Raw genomic sequence first — 18862 nt, 5'->3', positions numbered from 1 at the left:
TATCATCAACTAATTTCCAGAGGTAACAGAGAAACACACTTACAATGAGCTATGAAATTCTGAATATTTACCATAAACTCAAAAATGAACCAGAATGAGAAATTCTCAACAACCCTCTTAATGCCAGACCGGACAAGACATTGTAAACTCATCAATACAAGAAGGCTATGATAGCAGAAGACCTCGTCAATACAACAAGGCTATGATAGCAGAAGACCTCATCAATACAACAAGGCTAAGATAGCCGAAGGCCTCATCAATACAACAAGGCTAAGATAGCCGAAGGCCTCATCAATACAAGCAAGGCTAAGATAGCCGAAGGCCTCATCAAATACCACAATGCCAATGATAGCAGAAGACCTCTCAGTACAACAAGGTCAAGAATAGCAGAGACCTCTCAGTAGAAAAGGCCAAGATAGCAGAAGACCTCATCAGTAGAACAAGGCCAAGATAGCAGAAGACCTCATCAGTACAACAAGGTCAAGATAGCAGAAGACCTCATCAGTACAACAAGGTCAGATCGCGAAGACCTCATCAATACAACAAGGCTAAGATAGCCGAAGGCCTCATCAATACAGCAAGGCTAAGATAGCCTTCATTAATACAGCAAGGCTAAGATAGCATTAGACCTCATCATCACACGGCTAAGATGCAAGAAGACCTTCATCAATACCCAAGGCTAAGATAGCAGAAGACCTGCTATCTTAGCCTTGTTGCATTGATGAGAAGACCTTATGATAGCAGAAGATCTCATCAACACAAGCCTAAGATAGCAGAAGACCTCATCAAGACGACAAGGCTAAGATAGCCTTGTTGTGTTGATGAGGCCTTCTGCTATCTTAGCCTTGTTGTATTGATGAAGTCTTCTGCTATCTTGGGCTTGTTGTGTTGATGAGAAGACCTCATCAATACAACAAGGCTAAGATAGCAGCAGAAGACCTTATCAATACAGCAAGACTAAGATAGCAGAAGACCATCTTCATTATTAGATCCTGGTCTATACAGCCTTCCCCCAAAAGATTTTTGTCACCCCACTCCACAGGCCAAAGCTCTTAAGAAAGCAAGATGGCCCAAGTTGCTCATGGATGTGATAACTCTTGCTAGGGCAGAGAGATCCGTGCCCTCAGTCTGATGACCTGGCTTAAGGAAAAGAATAGTATTCACCACCTTGACTACGAGGAGCTTGACAGGGTGAAGAGACTAAATTGGCAAGCTGGTAAGTGGAGAGTTACAGTGGAAGATGACCTCTTCATGACACCAGTTACTTAAGATCTTCCACTATTTTCCTTGGTACAATGAATCAGCAGAGGGTTGTTGAGGTACCTAGATGTTGCATGCAATATTGTGTGAAAGCATGCTTTCCAAAGGAACTAAACAGGCCTTGGCTCAGGAGAGCTTGGAAGTTAACTTTTGTCATTGAGGAATATTCTTACACGTAAAGACTCTGGTTTGTATTTATATGGGAACTAATATCTATTTATTTAAATGCGTAAACTGCTGCTAAAAAGCACACAGGTTAAAATAAAAGCACAAAGACTAAAATATTTTCTTTCTTCCAACACAGTTTCATTAAAATCTCAGATGGGGACAGTGATTTTCCAGGATAATTTGTTGTGCTTAGAATGACATGTATCTGAACAAGGGTGGAAGTAGGCACCCTATCACAAAAATAAAAGAAAGTGCTTCTAGAGGAACTTAATGTGTGAATTTATTGTATTTATTCAGACTACCTGTGTATAAACGACAAGACTATTTGATATCTACCTGATATAGTCGAGGCAAGAGATCCCGAAGATGATCCATCGCCCTCATATGCATAATTTCTTAGGTCTTCCCCTGGTAAGTGGTTATACTGGTGGTCAGTGGGTACTACCAATGCAATATCTTTACTGCCACTGACTCCAGCGGAAGTGATGACAGCGGCGCTAACTCCACTGCTGGTCACAGTATGACCTCCTTCCAAAAGCAAGTTAAGTTCAGATTAGATATTTGTCATGGTTATATCCATAGCAGGAAAATTTAATTACACAGACATTGTGGCGGGATCACAAGCTAAAAAACAAGCTGGCAAAATCCCCCCACATAAACCTAATCACTCCAGCTACCCAACTCACCCAGTCACACTTTCCTCTTTACACTACAGCATACACGCAGGACAATTTACCTATACCCACACAAAAACAAAAAAAACAAACACAAAACACATGTACTACTTACCAACTCCAGATACTCCAGGGCTATGCTGTGCTGCCCGCCGGTCAAGGTCGCTGAGACACTAACAATAACCACCAAGAGCCACAATCCAACAACGCAACACCCAAGGACCACAACAACCAAGGAACACAACCACAAGCTAACAACACAGCAAACAACCAAGGAACACAACCACAACCTCACATATAACAACAAAAACTCAACAAAACAACAAAAGACCACTGCACAAACAACACAAAAAATCACAGCAGCACAGGCATAACAACTCTAAGCAAACAACACCAACTTAACAACAACCAAATAATAAACAAAAACACACAACTCAGCTGAATATCAATGCCTTCACTAAAATGCAGCCAACACTACAGTTTCTCACAGCTTCTGACTAAAGACTAAAGACTGACTGAAAACTAACTAAAAACACAAAACTCTGATCTCTAACAGCACCAGCAGACAACCCAGAACTCACCAACAGCCAATCCAGTCGTTAACGATCCATACAGCAATTACACCCTCTCTCTCTCTCTCTCTCTCTCTCTCTCTCTCTCTCTCTCTCTCTCTCTCTCTCTCTCTCTCTCTCCACACACACACACAGACGTTGTCAAATGGAACTCCATAACTCCTCCATAACATATCCAATCCAGAGAGCAGTACAAATTAAAAATGGATAAAGTGCATTGGATTCAAGTCTTTACAAGAGTGGCAGTCTAATAAAGATTGTTTTACTTAAAGGTTTAAGAAACCTCTTACTTGATAGTTTAACTCCTGTGCAACCATGTAGTAGCATCTTTAATTTTATCTTTACTGTATATCAAACAGGCTATTTCCTTAATTTTCTCGGTTTAGAAATCCGACATTTCACTAGAACACCCTCTCCCATAAAACAATCACAGAAAAAAAAACTTGGACACGCTTACCCCGAAAATATCACACGAACTAAATTGACTAGAACACTTTCCCTCTAAAAAAAATTTACTAGAACACCCTTGCCCTATAGAAAATCACTCTTAAAACTAAAAAATTGACTGAACACCTCCTGCTAGAAAACTGACTAGAACACCCACCCCTATAAGAAAATCACACTAGAAAAAATATCCCATTAAAAATAAAATACTAACTTGAACACCCTTCCCCAGAAATAGAATTTTTTACACCACATAGTTTTCCTGTAATAACTGACCTCTGGCCTCCTTGGCAGGTTTGGCCCTAGACAGTTTGAGCAGCTCGAGGAAGGTGGTGTGGGACTCGTCCTCGGGTCCCTTTCTCTTGGTGGTCGTCGTGGCTCTGGTTCTTCCACCACCTCCCGTTTCCCTCTTCCATCCGCTCCTCAGCCCGAGGAACAACGTTCCCGCCTCCTTCTCTGGGTCCAGTGTCTGAATCACCGATCCTTTGCATCCTACTTTGACGGCTATGAAGGAGTCCTTAGAGTCCTCGCTGCCTTCGGTCTCCTGGCGACCCAATGCCCTGCTGGCTGTCCGTAGCCGATGGTGTCTTAAGAAGATGCACACTCCGATGAGAACTGTTAGACGACGGAAGAAACAATGGAACATGCTATGTTATGTAACTGTTCAAGACGTCAAATAAAACAGTAAAGGCTATTGAGTGGTGTTTCCATCATCAAAGTATGTACCACGACCACCTTAAAAGGGTTGTGTGTGTGTGTAGAGAGAGAGAGAGAGAGAGAGAGAGAGAGAGAGAGAGAGAGAGAGAGAGGGAGAGAGAGAGAGAGAGAGAGAGAGTGAGTCTTAAACATACTATGGAGATTGGTTGGTCTTCGTATATCTTACACTTCTCTTTCTGCAGAATTACATTTTGCTATTTTACCTAATGAGAGTTACCTAGCTTGAATGAGAGAGAGAGAGAGAGAGAGAGAGAGATAGACTGAAGTGCCTGGATAAGTTCTTTTACAACAATGCATAATAACCTGTCGATTCTTAGGTAAAAGATTCTTGAGGGCTCATCAATTCTCGAACTATTTACAATGAAGCAAAAACACCAGGCCTATTTAGCATCTTGCACGTGGAGAGCCCCAAAGGCTACAATTGTCTTTTCCCAAGTGAATGTTCCTTATTGGCAATATTATTACGTAGCTACCCCTAACGCGATATATATGCAAATGCGAAATATCTCTCTCTCTCTCTCTCTCTCTCTCTCTCTCTCTCTCCTCTCTCTCTCTCTCTCATCCAAGCTAGGTAACTCAATAGGTAAAATAGCAAAATGTATTCTGCATAAAGAGAATAGTTAAGATATGCGAAGACTAATCTCCATAGTATGTTTAGGACTGACTCTCTCTCTCTCTCTCTCTCTCTCTCTCTCTCTCTCTCTCTGGGTGTGTGTGTGTGTGTGAGAATTAAGGAAGGCATTTTTATAGAACTTTATCCAGCTAAATTACTATATTTGTGAACATTACACACGAGTTCGAGATTATTTTTACATGCTGCAGCTATATTCGATGAAGTATAGCGCTATATATTTGATGGGTAAGTATTAGTACATTGGTAGTATCGTTCACACCTGAACTGAGAGGAGGGAAGACGACAAATTTCCAAGAGACTGACGCCAAAGCCAAGGAAGAATCTTTAAAATCTCTCCCAAAAAAGAAAAAAGTTACATTTCCCTCTTCCCCCAAAACCACAACAATAGCCTCAGTTACAAGGCTTATGATTCGCTAGAATCAGTTCTGAAGATGACACTGGCACAGTTTCCCAGGTAGGGAACGGTTTGCAAAAATAAAATAAAAATAGAAACACTAAAAAACAAGAACACAGCTCGCAACAAAAGGACCCCCATAAATAACCGCCGAATTAGTCCCAGGCCTGACTTCTAAACACTCATCATCCCAGCGAGAGAAACAGCGAACGACAGTAGACGTCATTTATGAGAAAAATACGGCCCTCCGATGTGATCGTTGGCGAATTTTGGAAAAGGGGGAGGGATGAGAATGTGGGGGGGAGGGGGGAAATAGATAAATAATTTAACAAAAGAAATGGCTATAGGTCGGAACTGAAGGGGACACTTAGATTTCCTAACGGTTGTTGGGGTCGCTCCATAACATCGCTCGGGGAATCATCCATAGGATTTTATGTGCCTCGCTGTCGAACTTCTCTCAAGTTCCAGAGGTCCTTTATTCCTCACACCGTTGGACTGAGGAACAACTTCCCTTCAGAGGATGTCGTACAACCGAAACTTCAGAAGTTCAAGCGAAGATTCAATTCATTAACATCCTAATTACTGTTCTATTTGCATTTTAATACCTTTTTATCTATTTATTAATTTATTTTTTCTTTTTAAATCGTGAGATCTCTCACTTTCTGTATTTTCCTTTATCTCCTCTTACTTCTTCCTAACGAACATCATCTTCTTTAGGAGCCTGAATTACAAGTCAGTGGCCCCTTTGGTGGGGTTGTTCCTTATGAATAGGGTTCACCTTCAAAATAATAATATAATGATGATAATAAGGCTATGAGGCCAATAGGGAGGATAATAAGGCTATGAGGCAAATAGGAAGGAATATATCTGAATAATAATAATAATTGGAAAAAACTCTATCGCGAGAGTATATATAATTTTCTAAGAGGTCCACAATAATAAAAAATGTTGTGAGTTCGTGTATAATTTAAAAACCCTTTACAAAAAGCTTTCGAACCCTTCCCTGGGTTCATCGTCAGTCCAAATGAACAATCAGTACAACTCGCAACATTTTTTTTATCATTGTGGACCTCTTAGAACAAAATAATAATAATAATGGGCCTACAGACAAGGACAAAATGGAAAAATAACCCACCTAAAAAGAGAAGCGAGAGCATAACGGCCGCTATGGCTGCCGGCTCGGTTAGCGGGAGGTTGGCACTCGAGACTTTGGTCCACTCGCAGTTGTCGCCGATGTGGTTCGGACCGCAGAGGCAAAAGTAGTCCGGCTTTTGGTCGTAGCAGGTTCCTCCGTGTAGGCACGGCTCCAGCAGGCACTCATTGATGTCCTCGCACGCAGATCCCACTAGGTGCCGTCCGGAACCGCAGCTGAAAGAAATATGATTGGAGGGGAAAAAAAATTTGGATATGTCTTGACAAAGACAGCTGTTGTTTCGAGTCGTGGAAGTATAGCGAAGACAGCTGTTTCGAATCGTGCAAGTATACCGAAGACAGCCGTTTCGAGTTGTGGAAGTATAGAGAAGACAGCTGTTTCCAGTTGTGGAAGTATAGCGTAGACAGCTGTTTCGAGTTGTGGATGTATAGCAAAGACAGCCATTTTGAGTCGTGGAAGTATAATGAAGACAGCCATTTTGAGTCGTGGAAGTATAGCGAAGACAGCTGTTTCGAGTCGTGCAAGTATACTGAAGACAGCCATTTTGAGTTGTGGAAGTAAAGCAAAGAGCTGTTTCGAGTTGTGGAAGTATACCGAGGACAGCTGTTTCAAGTTGTGCAAGTATACCAAAGACAGCTGTTTCGAGTCGTTCAAGTATACCGAAGACAGCCGTTTCAAGTTGTGGAAGTATAGCGAAGACAGCTGTTTCGAGTTGTGGAGGTATAGCGAAGACAGCTGTTTCGAGACGTGGAAGTATAGCGAAGACAGCTGTTTCGAGTCGTGGAAGTATACCGAAGACAGCTGATTCGAGTCGTGGAAGTATAGCGAAGACAGCTGTTTCGAGTTGTGGAAGTATAGAGAAGACAGCCGTTTCGAGTTGTGGAAGTATACCGAAGACACCTGTTTCGAGTCATCGAAGTATAGCGAAGACAGCTGTTTCGAGTCATGGAAGTATAGCGAAGACAGCTGTTTCGAGTTGTGGAAGTATAGCGAAGACAGCCATTTTGAGTCTTGCAAGTATACTGAAGACAGCCATTTTGAGTTGTGGAAGTATAGCCAAGACAGCTGTTTTGAGTCATGCAAGTATAGCGAAGACAGCTGTTTCGAGTCATGGAAGTATAGCGAAGACAGCTGTTTTGAGTTGTGGAAGTATACCGAAGACAGCTGTTTCGAGTTGTGGAAGTATAGCGAAGACAGCTGTTTCGAGTCGTGGAAGTATAGCGAAGACAGCTGTTTCGAGTCGTGGAAGTATACCGAAGACAGCTGTTTCGAGTCGTGGAAGTATAGCGAAGACAGCTGTTTTGAGTCGTGGAAGTATAGCGAAGACAGCTGATTCGAGCCGTGGAAGTATAGTGAAGACAGCTGTTTCGAGTCGTGCAAGTATACCGAAGAGAGCCGTTTCGAGCCATACACATATACCAAAGACAGCTGTTTCGAGTCGTGTGAGTATAGCGAAGACAGCTGTTTTGAGCCTTAGAAGTATAGCGAAGACAGCTGTTTCGAGTCGTGGAGGTATAGCGAAGACAGCTGTTTCGAGTTGAAGTATAGCGAAGACAGCTGTTCCGAGTCGCGGAGTATACTTTTCAGATTTCATTTTTCCAGGATGATTTTCATTCCCGGCGACTTCTTGGTTTTAATTTGATTTTGAATCATTTGATATCGTAAAACGTGATCCGCATTTGAAGAACATTGCAGAGGAAAAAGTTTGGATACTAGTGTAGACAAAGACAACCATTTCGATTCACGGAAATACTTTCTGCTTCTAGTATTTTAATTTGTCTGAAATTAATTATCTAAAATATTTCAAAGCAATTATCCAACGTATTCCATGCAGTTTTCTTACTTGACATGGAAATGCTTACGGTAACCTCTTTAAGAATTTTGCATACTTCGTAAATGCCTCTTAAGAATTTTGCATACTTCGTAAATACCGCTTAAGAATTTTGCATACCTCGTAAATACCTCTTAAGAATTTTGCATGCCAAAGGACAAGCATTGGTACCAATGAGGTCATTCTGCGCTGAAACGGAAATTGACAGTAAAAGTGTAAAAGATGCGACAGGAGGAGAACCTAGAAGCAGTTGCATTAAGAATCAATTGTCGGTTGAGGGTGGAAAGTCAGATGGAAGGAGGTATAGTAAAAGGAACAAAAGGGCTTACAGCTACGGGGCCGATAGCACGCTGCAAAGAACCTTAAGTAATGTCTACAGTGCACCTCATGCGCGCGCACTAACCCCCTACAGGGCAAAAATAACCTGACAAAACGCAAGAATCACCAGCTAACCTGCAAGAAGGCCGCGTCCAGGAGCCGTGGCAGGACAGAGGGGGATCACAGGTCGTGTTCACACAGGAGTGGGGGGGAGGGTTGCAGCCCTTGATGAACCCGTCTAAGGTGGTCACTTGGCCCCAGGTGCTGCCGTTGACGGCAGGAGGAAGGGGCAGCTGGCGATCTGACACTCTCAGGTCGTCTATGCATGCTGGGGGACAGAATGACGAAAATATACACGATTTTGAAATGGATCAGAACATAAAATTTAGGCCAATGGCCAAGTACAAGCATCTTCGCCAAAATAAACAACATCCACAGTCTACAAAATAAAAACATAATAACATAATTAAAGAGAAAGTGTAGAATTACAAAGATCTAAGAGGTCATTCAGCGCTAAAAGAAAAATTGAGAGAAAAGGTTTTAAAAGGTGTAACATGATGAAGGCCTCGCAGTTGCACCATGAAACAATTAAGAGAGTGGAAAGTAGGACAAAAGGAAGAAAATATGAACGGAGGTACAGTAAAAGGAATGAAAGAGGTTGCAGCTAGGGGGCCGAAGGGACGCTGCAAAGAACCTGAAGTAAGGCCTACAGTGCAACGCGTAAGGTGCACTGACGGCACTATACCTCAACAATAATTTTGCATTAATGTACACTGATTTCGACATTTATCATTTTAAAGATATAAAACGGAAAACCTGGGCTCAGCAAACAACGATAATTATTATAAAATATGGATTCTGCATTAATGAACCTATAAGGTATCCACTGTCGATATATCTGGTTAAAAAAAGGAGTAGAATCAATAAAGCTGGGCAAACATACAAGTACAGTGTATCAACCGATTTGTGTGTTTGGTAAACGCAATTATATCAAACTAAGAAAATATTTATGAATTTGGATGCTTGTACGTAAATTAAAACAAAATTCACATGATTTTTTTTTTTAAGAATGCAATGTACAAGCATCTTCGCCAAAAAATAACATCCACATTCTACAAAATACAAACATTGTAATATAATTAAAGAGAAAGTGCGCATTTAAAAGGATGAGAAAAAATCGGGAACTTTAATTTTCTAGCCAAAAGATATCCAGTTATCCAACTGGACAGTCCATCATTCCCATCCGTATTCAACCAGCAACCCCCACTGAGACTCACCTTCTTGCAGGTCATCTCCAACAGTCACGAGTTTAACGCCCAAGAACTCGGGAAGCCCGCCCACCGTCACTCCGTCATGCTTGTCGATCTCCAAAGGCATTGGAGGACGTCCCAATTCCTCCTGGATGCTGGATTTCCCGGCCGTGAGGGAGGGAATCGATTTATTGACCCGCCATTCGTCTCCACCGTCGACGCTGATGAGGAGATTATGGCCGTGTCTCTCCGCTCTGACGGTGTGCCAGTGACCGTCTCCCAAGGGCCTGCCCTCGACGCACACGACCCTGGCAGCCCACCCTGCACCGGACACTGATGCGCAGGCCACCCCGGCTCGTAGCTGGGGATGGAGGACAAAAGTGGTATTGGTTAAGAAAGTAATATGGATTGACGAGTCTTTGGTCGAACAGGATTATTTCACCGATACAATACTGATAATGGGGGAGGTACCGACGAAGGTATGAAACGTTAAAAAATAAAATTTTGGTATAATTTCTACGATTTCATAGTCTTTACTATAGTGCAGGGGACATGAAGCTAATAAATCCTGTATTGTGAGCACAGTTTCCCATGGTTGACTGAGGGTTAACCTAGCACAAGGTTCTAAAGCTATTAATATTTATTAAAGACCATCAACTCTCGCATGCTATATGATTGTGGACCTGCAACCACAACCAAATACTGTATTCGCAAAAGGGAAGATGCTGATAAAGATGGGGGCAAGAAGTGCTAATAAAATTAAGCTCTGACAGCTAGTTTGTGCCCGGATTTTTATAGCCTTGTCTTGTACTACTACAGACGACGTAGACATGGCCGATCTGAAACGTACGTGAACAGTGAAAGAATGCTGCGTGTGCTGAGCTGCTAGATGAACCAGCATCCCCGTTGGTTCGCCGAGTGTCCTGACCCTCAGCTGAACGCTGACGACCCTCGACGAAGGAGTGAAGGACAAAGCCAGCTTCATGTACGACCTCGAACCCAAAGTGGCTGGGACTGTTGGGGTATCACAACTGACCCCCGTCCAACCAGGGTCACAGTGGCACTCGGGGTGATTCAGGCCGCCCGAGCAGGCACCTCTGATGCCACACGTTCCTGGCCCACCTGGACACGCTGTTTCTTGCGGATGACAGCCAAGTGTGCTGTCTTTGCTGCATGCTGGCTCACCCAAGTCCGTTAACTGCAATGAAGCTGCAAGACTGTCATTTCACTTCCATCACTCCTGGGACATGTTACTGACATCTAGCGATTTTAACGCAGCTGGTTATGACAACTCGATCGTGGTACAACTATTGGGCATAAATACTATATGCACACAAGCATGCATGCGTCCGCGCACATACGCACACATGTGCACACTTATCCTTAAATCGTAACTAAATAAGAGATTCTGGCAAAAGACTATAATACTGTATTCATTAATAACAAATTTCTGTAGTTTATTAATAGTGTGGCAGTGTCTGATTTTGATTTATTTGTTCTTATCATTTTACAAAGACAAAAAAGTACCGATTTTTAATCGTATTTTGCACAAAGAAAATCATTAGTTTATTATAAAAAGCCCAACACAGTGTCTGCCTTTGATTCATTTGTTTGTATTATTTTTCATTAAAAACAAGTGTAATAAGATTTTGTATCCCATTTTGCACAAAGAAAATAATTAAGTTTTACCCATAGCCCCATTTTTCTATTCAAACACTGTAATATCATTCAGGATAACGTCATAAATAACCTCACCTGACCATTTATATTCAGATCTGAAAGACACCCATCGAGTGAGTGAGGCGTTGGCACTCGACTCCATCCATAATCCTTCGGTCGCTGTGGGCCTTGAGCCAGACCCCCTACCTGTAGAGGACCCAGTACCTCCCACGCCCCCAGACCTTCAGGAAGCCCCCAGGACTTCCTAGCAACGCAGTGAGAGTCATCGTCGCTTGTCTTCTCGTCCCATCCCACGCCACAGAAATCCACCATCAAGACCAATCCCTGAGATCAGGAACGTGGGACAATAGAAATTGCAGGGAAAAGACTCCATTTAAAGTTAGTATTTGTTAAAATGAATTGAGTATAGAATTTAGATCAAAGGATAAGCACTGTGAAACTATGAGGTCATTCAGCGCTGAAACTTAAACCGACAGTGAAAGAATTCAAAGGTGTAACAGAAGGAAAACCTAAAAGCAGTTGCACTACGAATCAATTGTTAGGAGGGGGTGGAAAGTAAAATGGAAGAGAGAGAATATGAAAGGAGTTACAGTAAAAGGAACGAAAGGTCTTGCAGCTAGGGGCCGAAAGCACGCTGCAAATAACCTTAAGCAATGCCTGCAGTGCACTGCGTGTGGTGCACTGACGGCACTAAATTGCACGTGAACTTAAAAAAAAACGGAATCCTTTTATTTCTGAAAATATCTCGTACGTAATGTTTCCTTTCAAAAAACAAACTGAAGTTACCCAATTCTTTTTGTTTGTAGAGTTCCCAGTGACCAATGAAGGTTGCAATAATACACGTTTACCTAACTCACTTTCATTACCCACAGGAAAAATCTAAGCATGAAACGGGCAACGCCCATGTCTCTCTCTCTCTCTCTCTCTCTCTCTCTCTCTCTCTCTCTCTCTCTCTCTCTCTCTGGCAAAGCTACGATCCACAACAGCTTCATATAACTTAGTGCATAAGTAACTACTTGGACAAAACTATATGAATATATTAAAAATGTGAATTATATCAAAACTAACTTTGTTATTACAAAGTATTAGCTAGAGCATTGCGTTAAACGTTCATGCTTTAACTTTCAGATAGCTGAACGAAGACGTTCTAATGAATACCATGTTCTCTTTTAACCCTGGTTCAAAGAAACCCATGCCTCTATTTAATAAACCCGCGTCAATAAACCATGGCCTCTTTTGACCCTGCTTCAAGAAACCCATGTTCTCTTTTAACCCTGCTTCAAGAAACCCATGGCCTCTTTTAACCCTGCTTCAAGAAGCCCATGGCCTCTTTTGACCCTTTTTCAAGCGACAAGACCCCCACAACCAACCTGTGAATGCAAGTGAAGGTGGATGGTGTGCCACTCGCCGTCTGCGACAGACGCATTGACTCCGAGGACGAAAGACCTGCCGATCCCTTCGACGATGACTTGAGGCTTGCTCTCCACCACTTGCAGAGCTAACATGGGCGAGGGGAAACTCGCAGAGGACCCGAAAAGCTGCGACTGGGGGGCGAGGGGCCCCGAATAAAGGAGCATTCCGTGAGGTCTACGCGTCAGGACCCGCAAGGACAGCGTACTTGGCAGGCAAGGAGGGAGAGGCTTCAACCACACCCAGCTGGCTCCACGGAAGGTCCTGGAGAGGATCTTGCACTGGGGACCCCAGGAGCCTCCTGGACAGACGCACCTGGCATGTGTATGTTCGGGGAAATATTTGAGATTTAGACACAAGTCTTTTGTTGAGTCAAATTTAGACATATGTTTTTTGTTGAGTCAATAATTTTTTATGAATAAATGTATATAACTTACTACTTTCATATTTTTTAGCACGGTGGCTGTAAGGCCTTTAAAGTATTTTCTCAACATTTCCTCAATCCTTACTGAAACACTGAGACGAAAGGTTTCTCGAAACTAATTCATGGACCTGCGCTAATCCACTAGTTCTTAAAATTAATTCATTTACTAGTTCAAAATTGTCTTTTTCCCTCCACTAAAGCAAAATAGATTAAACGAAAGCTAAGATAATCTATATTCTCTAACAGTTCAGACAAACAAACATATTTACTACATCCCTTTGTACTAATTTTGATTTTTTTAAATCCCGCACAGAAGAATTCCATAAGATTTCTATCCAACCAAATATCTACTCTTTCGTTCAATTGGGTGAATCAATAACTTTATACAAAACATCCGGAGAACGAAGTTACACTCATTTGTGAAAGTAAGAGGTTACGGATGCATGAAGAATTACTTTTTAAAGTCTTGTGAAAGCTTTCGTAAACAATTTTAGTTAAGGAAACTGTGCTCTCTCTCTCTCTCTCTCTCTCTCTCTCTCTCTCTCTCTCTCTCTCTCTCTCTCACCGTCAGTATTCACTGATGAGAAAATAATTAATGTTGAGACATATTGAAGAGATCAATTATTATCAAAACATGTGAAGGCCTCCACGAAGTAACCCTAATAATACATTTAATGTAGAATCCCTCATCAAATACTCTCTCTCTCTCTCTCTCTCTCTCTCTCTCTCTCTCTCTCTCTCTCTCTCTCTCTCTCTCTCCAGTTACAAGGTAAAAGCCTCTAGTTTTTAAGACTTGATCCAAATCCGCTCCTCACCTGCTGCCCGAAGGAGATCTTATGCACCTGCCTCCGTTGAGGCAAGTGGAAGGGGCGCACGTATCAGAGTCGTAAGCAGCATACCCGCTGCCCCTCGGGCTCTCCTGGGGCACACACTCGCGGGTACGAATGAGCAGAGGCGTCACCAACGAGGTCAGGTTCGTGTCCACAACCTTGAAAGACATGTAAGGGATTCAGGGACTCCCTCGACCTCGACGCTTTGAGAACCGAGCACATACAATGGAGGAAAAAAAAAGTTTTTGCCTTACTCTATAAATGCATTCTTCCACGATTCAAGTCTTGCCTCGATCGACAACTCTGCGTGGGACGTCTCGGAAATATTAGATGTTTCAGATATATTACACGAAACATTTCTGTATTTATTTTTCTTCGTAAGACAGACCTTTCATGAAGTAGTATACCATAATTGTCTAAATATTCCAGTTAAAATATAAGATAAAAATCCTCTCACATACAAAATCAATTTACATTATTTAGTCTAAATATTCCAGTTAAAATATAAAATAAAAATCCTCCCACTTACAAAATCCATTTACACTGTTCAATATTTAGTCTAAATATTCCAGTTAATTAAAATATAAAATATAAATCCTCTCACATACAAAATCCATTTACATTGTTCAATATTTAGTCTAAATATTCCAGTTAAAATATAAAATATAAATCCTCTCACTTACAAAATCAATTTGTTCAATATTTAGTCTAATATTGCAGTTAAAATATAAAATAAAAACCTCTCACAAAATCCATTTACATTGTTCAATATTTAGTCTAAATATTGCAGTTAAAATATAAAATATAAATCCTCTCACATACAAAATCAATTTACATTGTTCAATATTTAGTCTAAATATTGCAGTTAAAATATAAAATAAAATAAAAATCCTCTCACTTACAAAATCCATTTACATTGTTCAATATTTAGTCTACATGTTCCAGTTAAAATATAAAATAAAAATCCTCTCACAAAATCAATTTACATTGTTCAATATTTAGTCTAAATATTGCATTTAAAATATAAAATAAAAATCCTCTCACATACGAAACCAATTTACGTTGTTCAGTATTTACAAAAAAAAGTAGCTCTCCTGCTGCTGCACCATAAACTTCATATTATATTTCTGGGACTCAAATTCCTTTTGTCCCAAAGAACTCGTTTATTCAAGTAAGAAACTACCTTCGCAAAATTTCGTCATAAATACATAAGATAACTATAGTAGATAAACATCAACCGTACATTTGATGTCTAGGCCAGTCCCTTACGACGCTTCTGATTGGCTGTTGATAAGCCAATCACAGGGCTGGAAGCTCTCAGTCTGTCTCGATAGTTCACATAGGCAGGATGTTTATTCCACCTCTCCTGAGGTGGAACATACATCCTACCCATGTGAACTCTCGAGAGAGACTGACAGTTTCCAGCCCTGTGATTGGCTCATCAACAGCCAATCAGGAGCGTCGTAAGGGACTGGCCTAGACATCAAATGCACGGTTGATGTGAATTTACTATAGTAATCGACAGAAATGTTATAATACTGACAGAGTTGTGAGTGTACTGAAGATTCAAGGCTTCTTAGTAGTCACCAAAACATGTAAATATACAAATGCGATAAAATCAACTCCGAACGAAAGAGAAGAAAACAAAAAATCTCTTGAGAATCAAGATTAAACATATTTATACGCAATTATCGCCTGATTTAATGGAAAAACACGATAAAAATATGCTCAAAAGACAGAGAAAATAAATACCCGATTTAATGGGAAAATACGATAAAAATTTGCTCAAAAGACAGAGAAAATAAATACCCGATTTAATGGGAAAATACGATAAAAATTTGCTCAAAAGACAGAAAATAAATACCCGATTTAATGGGAAAATACAATAAAAATTTGCTCAAAAAACAGAGAAAATAAATACCCGATTTAATGGGAAAATACAATAAAAATACAATAAAAATTTGCTCAAAAGGCAGAGAAAATAAATACCCGATTTAATGGGAAAATACAATAAAAATTTGCTCAAAAGACAGAGAAAATAAATACCCGATTTAATGGGAAAATACAATAAAAAATTTGCTCAAAAGATAGAGAAAATAAATACCTGATTTAATGGAAAAATAAGATAAAAATTTGTTCAAAACACAGAGAAAATAAATACCTGAAGAGGAAGAGCAGTCGAAGCGAGTGAGGTCACAGAGGCCCCTTCCTCGTAGGACAACTTGAGAGTGGAGAGAGCAGAGTCCTCGGGTCCTTCGAGGTGCGGGGGAGGATACCCTCCACCCACGGCGTCCTTCTTAAGGACCTGCTGGACAGAGGGTCCTTTCTTACCGAAGACAGGTGGCGGGTCCTTCAGGGACACTGAGAGGCCGGTGGCTTTCTCCAGCTTTTGTTGGGAAAAAGAAAGTCGCGTTGGTTGGCTTATATTCCATTGTACTTATTCCTTTCATTTATCTAGTGAGCAATATATATAGATATATCATATATATATATATATATAGATTTAAATATGATATATATGTGTATATATATGATATAGATATATATATATATATATATATATATATATAGATATGTATATATAGATTTATATTATATATATATAATATATGATAGATATATATATATAGATAGGATAGACATATATATATATATATATAGAAAATATATATATATATAATATATGAATATATATATACTTATATTATATATATACTATATATATATATTATACACACACACACACACACATATATATATATATATATATATATACATATATATTTATATATATTATACATATATATCCTACATACATATATATGATATATATATATATATATATATATATATATATATATATTTATATACATCTATATATATATATATATATATATCATATATATATATGTATGTATATATATATATATATATATATATATATATATATATATATATCATATATATTTATATATATATATTATACATATATATATATATATATTATACATATATTTATATATATATTATACATATATATACATCGATATATATATATATAAATATATATATATATATATATATATATATATATATATATATATATGTATATATATAGTATATACCATATATATAATGTATACATGTGTATATATATAAAATCACTGTTAAATCGAAAGCACGTCTCCATTAACCAAACCACCCACCCACCCCAAAATATGTCCCCTCGTAGGTGTACTGCTGCCAGCAATACCCACCTACGGTAACAATGTCAATGTATTTACTAGTAAGTTCAGGTAACAATCTCCATCAAATTATTGTTATTGTCTTTTATTTCTTTCGTCAAAAACAACGAATTTACTCAAGATGTCAGGCTCTCTACATTGAGTAAGGTCAACGAATTCATCATCAGATGCTCAGCATTTAATATACTTTTTAGAAAATGTGAAAATACGAGGCGAGAGAAATCAAGTCACACTTGAACAGGATTCAAAAGTTCTCTTTGGAAGAGATAAATTCTAATGGCGCTTCTGCTTCAGATATAAAGTCCTTGGACATTTATTAGAGCGTGATCAAGTTCTCCTCTGAGCGTGAGTTGGGTACAATGCCCGTGCTAAAGTGGCGACACTTCAGTTAAGGAGTCTTATTTCGAAAATGTCATAAGATATAGTTCATGCTGATACGAATTGGAAGATAGAATTTAGACCAAAGGCCCAGCCCTGGGACCTACGAGGTCATTCAGCGCTGAAAGTGAAATTGGCAGTAATAAGGTCTGAAAGGTGTAATAGGAGGAAAACATCGCAGCTGCCCTATGAAATAATTGACAGGAGAGTGTGGAAAGTCAGATGGAAGGAAGAGAATATGAATGGAGGTACGGTAAAAGGAATGAAGCGGGTTGCAGCTAGGCGCCGAAGGAACGTTGCCATGAGGAATTACCCCTCTACGGGATCTACTGGGATATAAAGCAATCATACTACATAAAACACAGCATAGGGTATATTCAACCATAGACGAGTGTAACTGAAATACTCTACGGAAAACGAACTCCATGTTTCATTATCAGAGCTAACATGCTAACACCGTAATATAATCTATTATTTCATATATTATGAATACAATTTAATTCGGGAATAATTAAAATTATACGGTCACCTCTGACGGGACACATGCAGTTGTAGTTTACAATACTGGCCGTAAAAATGTAGGCTATTTATTCTGTCAGTCTTTTTATATGGATTACACACCACTGAACGTTTTGTCGACTTATTTTGATTTGGTCATGAATGCTAGGTGACAGAATGCATTCCACTTCTCTAAAGATTTACCACAGCTCTCTATGACTTGCTTCATACAGACCAAAAATACGAAACCAAAAACAGCGACATGGAAAATTCAACAACTGCATTCATAACATAATTCCAAATGGAGGCAAATAAATTAGAAAATTAAATGATATCTAAGTTATTCCCATTATTCTACGTTTCTCCTCAATTATAACAGCACTTTGTGAAGGAACTGGCTTCACAGCGTTGTCCATGACTGCTATAACTTCTTACACAGTGTGGTAATAGGTCTTTCTCATTGCTGTATCCTTTCTAGAACTAAGGGACGTGCCTCAAAAGCTCCTGGGGGAAAAGCAATACCTCACCACAGCGTATTCTTTCTTTCATAAATTTCATAGACAGGCAGTCCCAAGGTTATGGCGTAGGGTTCCGTTCCAGTGGCGCTGTAACCCGAGTTACGGCACCGTAACTTCAGATCATCAGCCATAACCCGGAACAGAATTTTTTTTACTATATCTGAATAAGCGGCGTAAGCCGAGGCCAACGTAACCTCAGGACTATCTGTAGATCTACATAGACCATTACAAAGCTACCAGAAAAACACGTTACTTAAGCGAAATTATCCATATTCTTAACCAAATTTTACGTGTACCATCCAGTTACGATAAATTAGCTTTTTCATAGTATAGTCTTCATGAATAAAATGAAAGGCCGCTGGTTTAATCTTACAGTAAAAACATGATCAGCTGTTTATATCTCCTCAGGAATCTTCTTCTAGATGACTATTGTATTGAAGTGGTTTTCCATGGAAATTGGTTCA

At 39.7% G+C, this 18862-nt stretch overlaps 1 protein-coding gene across 1 annotated transcript in view; it reads right to left on the bottom strand.

Annotated features, from left to right (window-relative positions):
- The window catches only part of LOC135210296 (putative neural-cadherin 2), an 80221-nt gene that overhangs the window by 1907 nt on the left and 59452 nt on the right, over window positions 1-18862 (bottom strand). The window contains 10 exon segments of the mRNA XM_064243179.1: window positions 1765-1956; window positions 3395-3733; window positions 5999-6231; window positions 8301-8493; window positions 9443-9776; window positions 10266-10613; window positions 11171-11419; window positions 12466-12820; window positions 13745-13917; window positions 15921-16145. Coding sequence (XP_064099249.1) covers window positions 1765-1956; window positions 3395-3733; window positions 5999-6231; window positions 8301-8493; window positions 9443-9776; window positions 10266-10613; window positions 11171-11419; window positions 12466-12820; window positions 13745-13917; window positions 15921-16145 — 2641 coding nt within the window.

This window comes from Macrobrachium nipponense, chromosome 39 (genome assembly GCF_015104395.2).
Source record: "Macrobrachium nipponense isolate FS-2020 chromosome 39, ASM1510439v2, whole genome shotgun sequence".
In the NCBI taxonomy this organism is placed as follows: Eukaryota; Metazoa; Arthropoda; class Malacostraca; order Decapoda; family Palaemonidae; genus Macrobrachium; species Macrobrachium nipponense.
The sequence above is the reverse complement of the archived record's forward strand: the minus strand, read 5'-3'. Positions and strand labels throughout refer to the sequence as shown.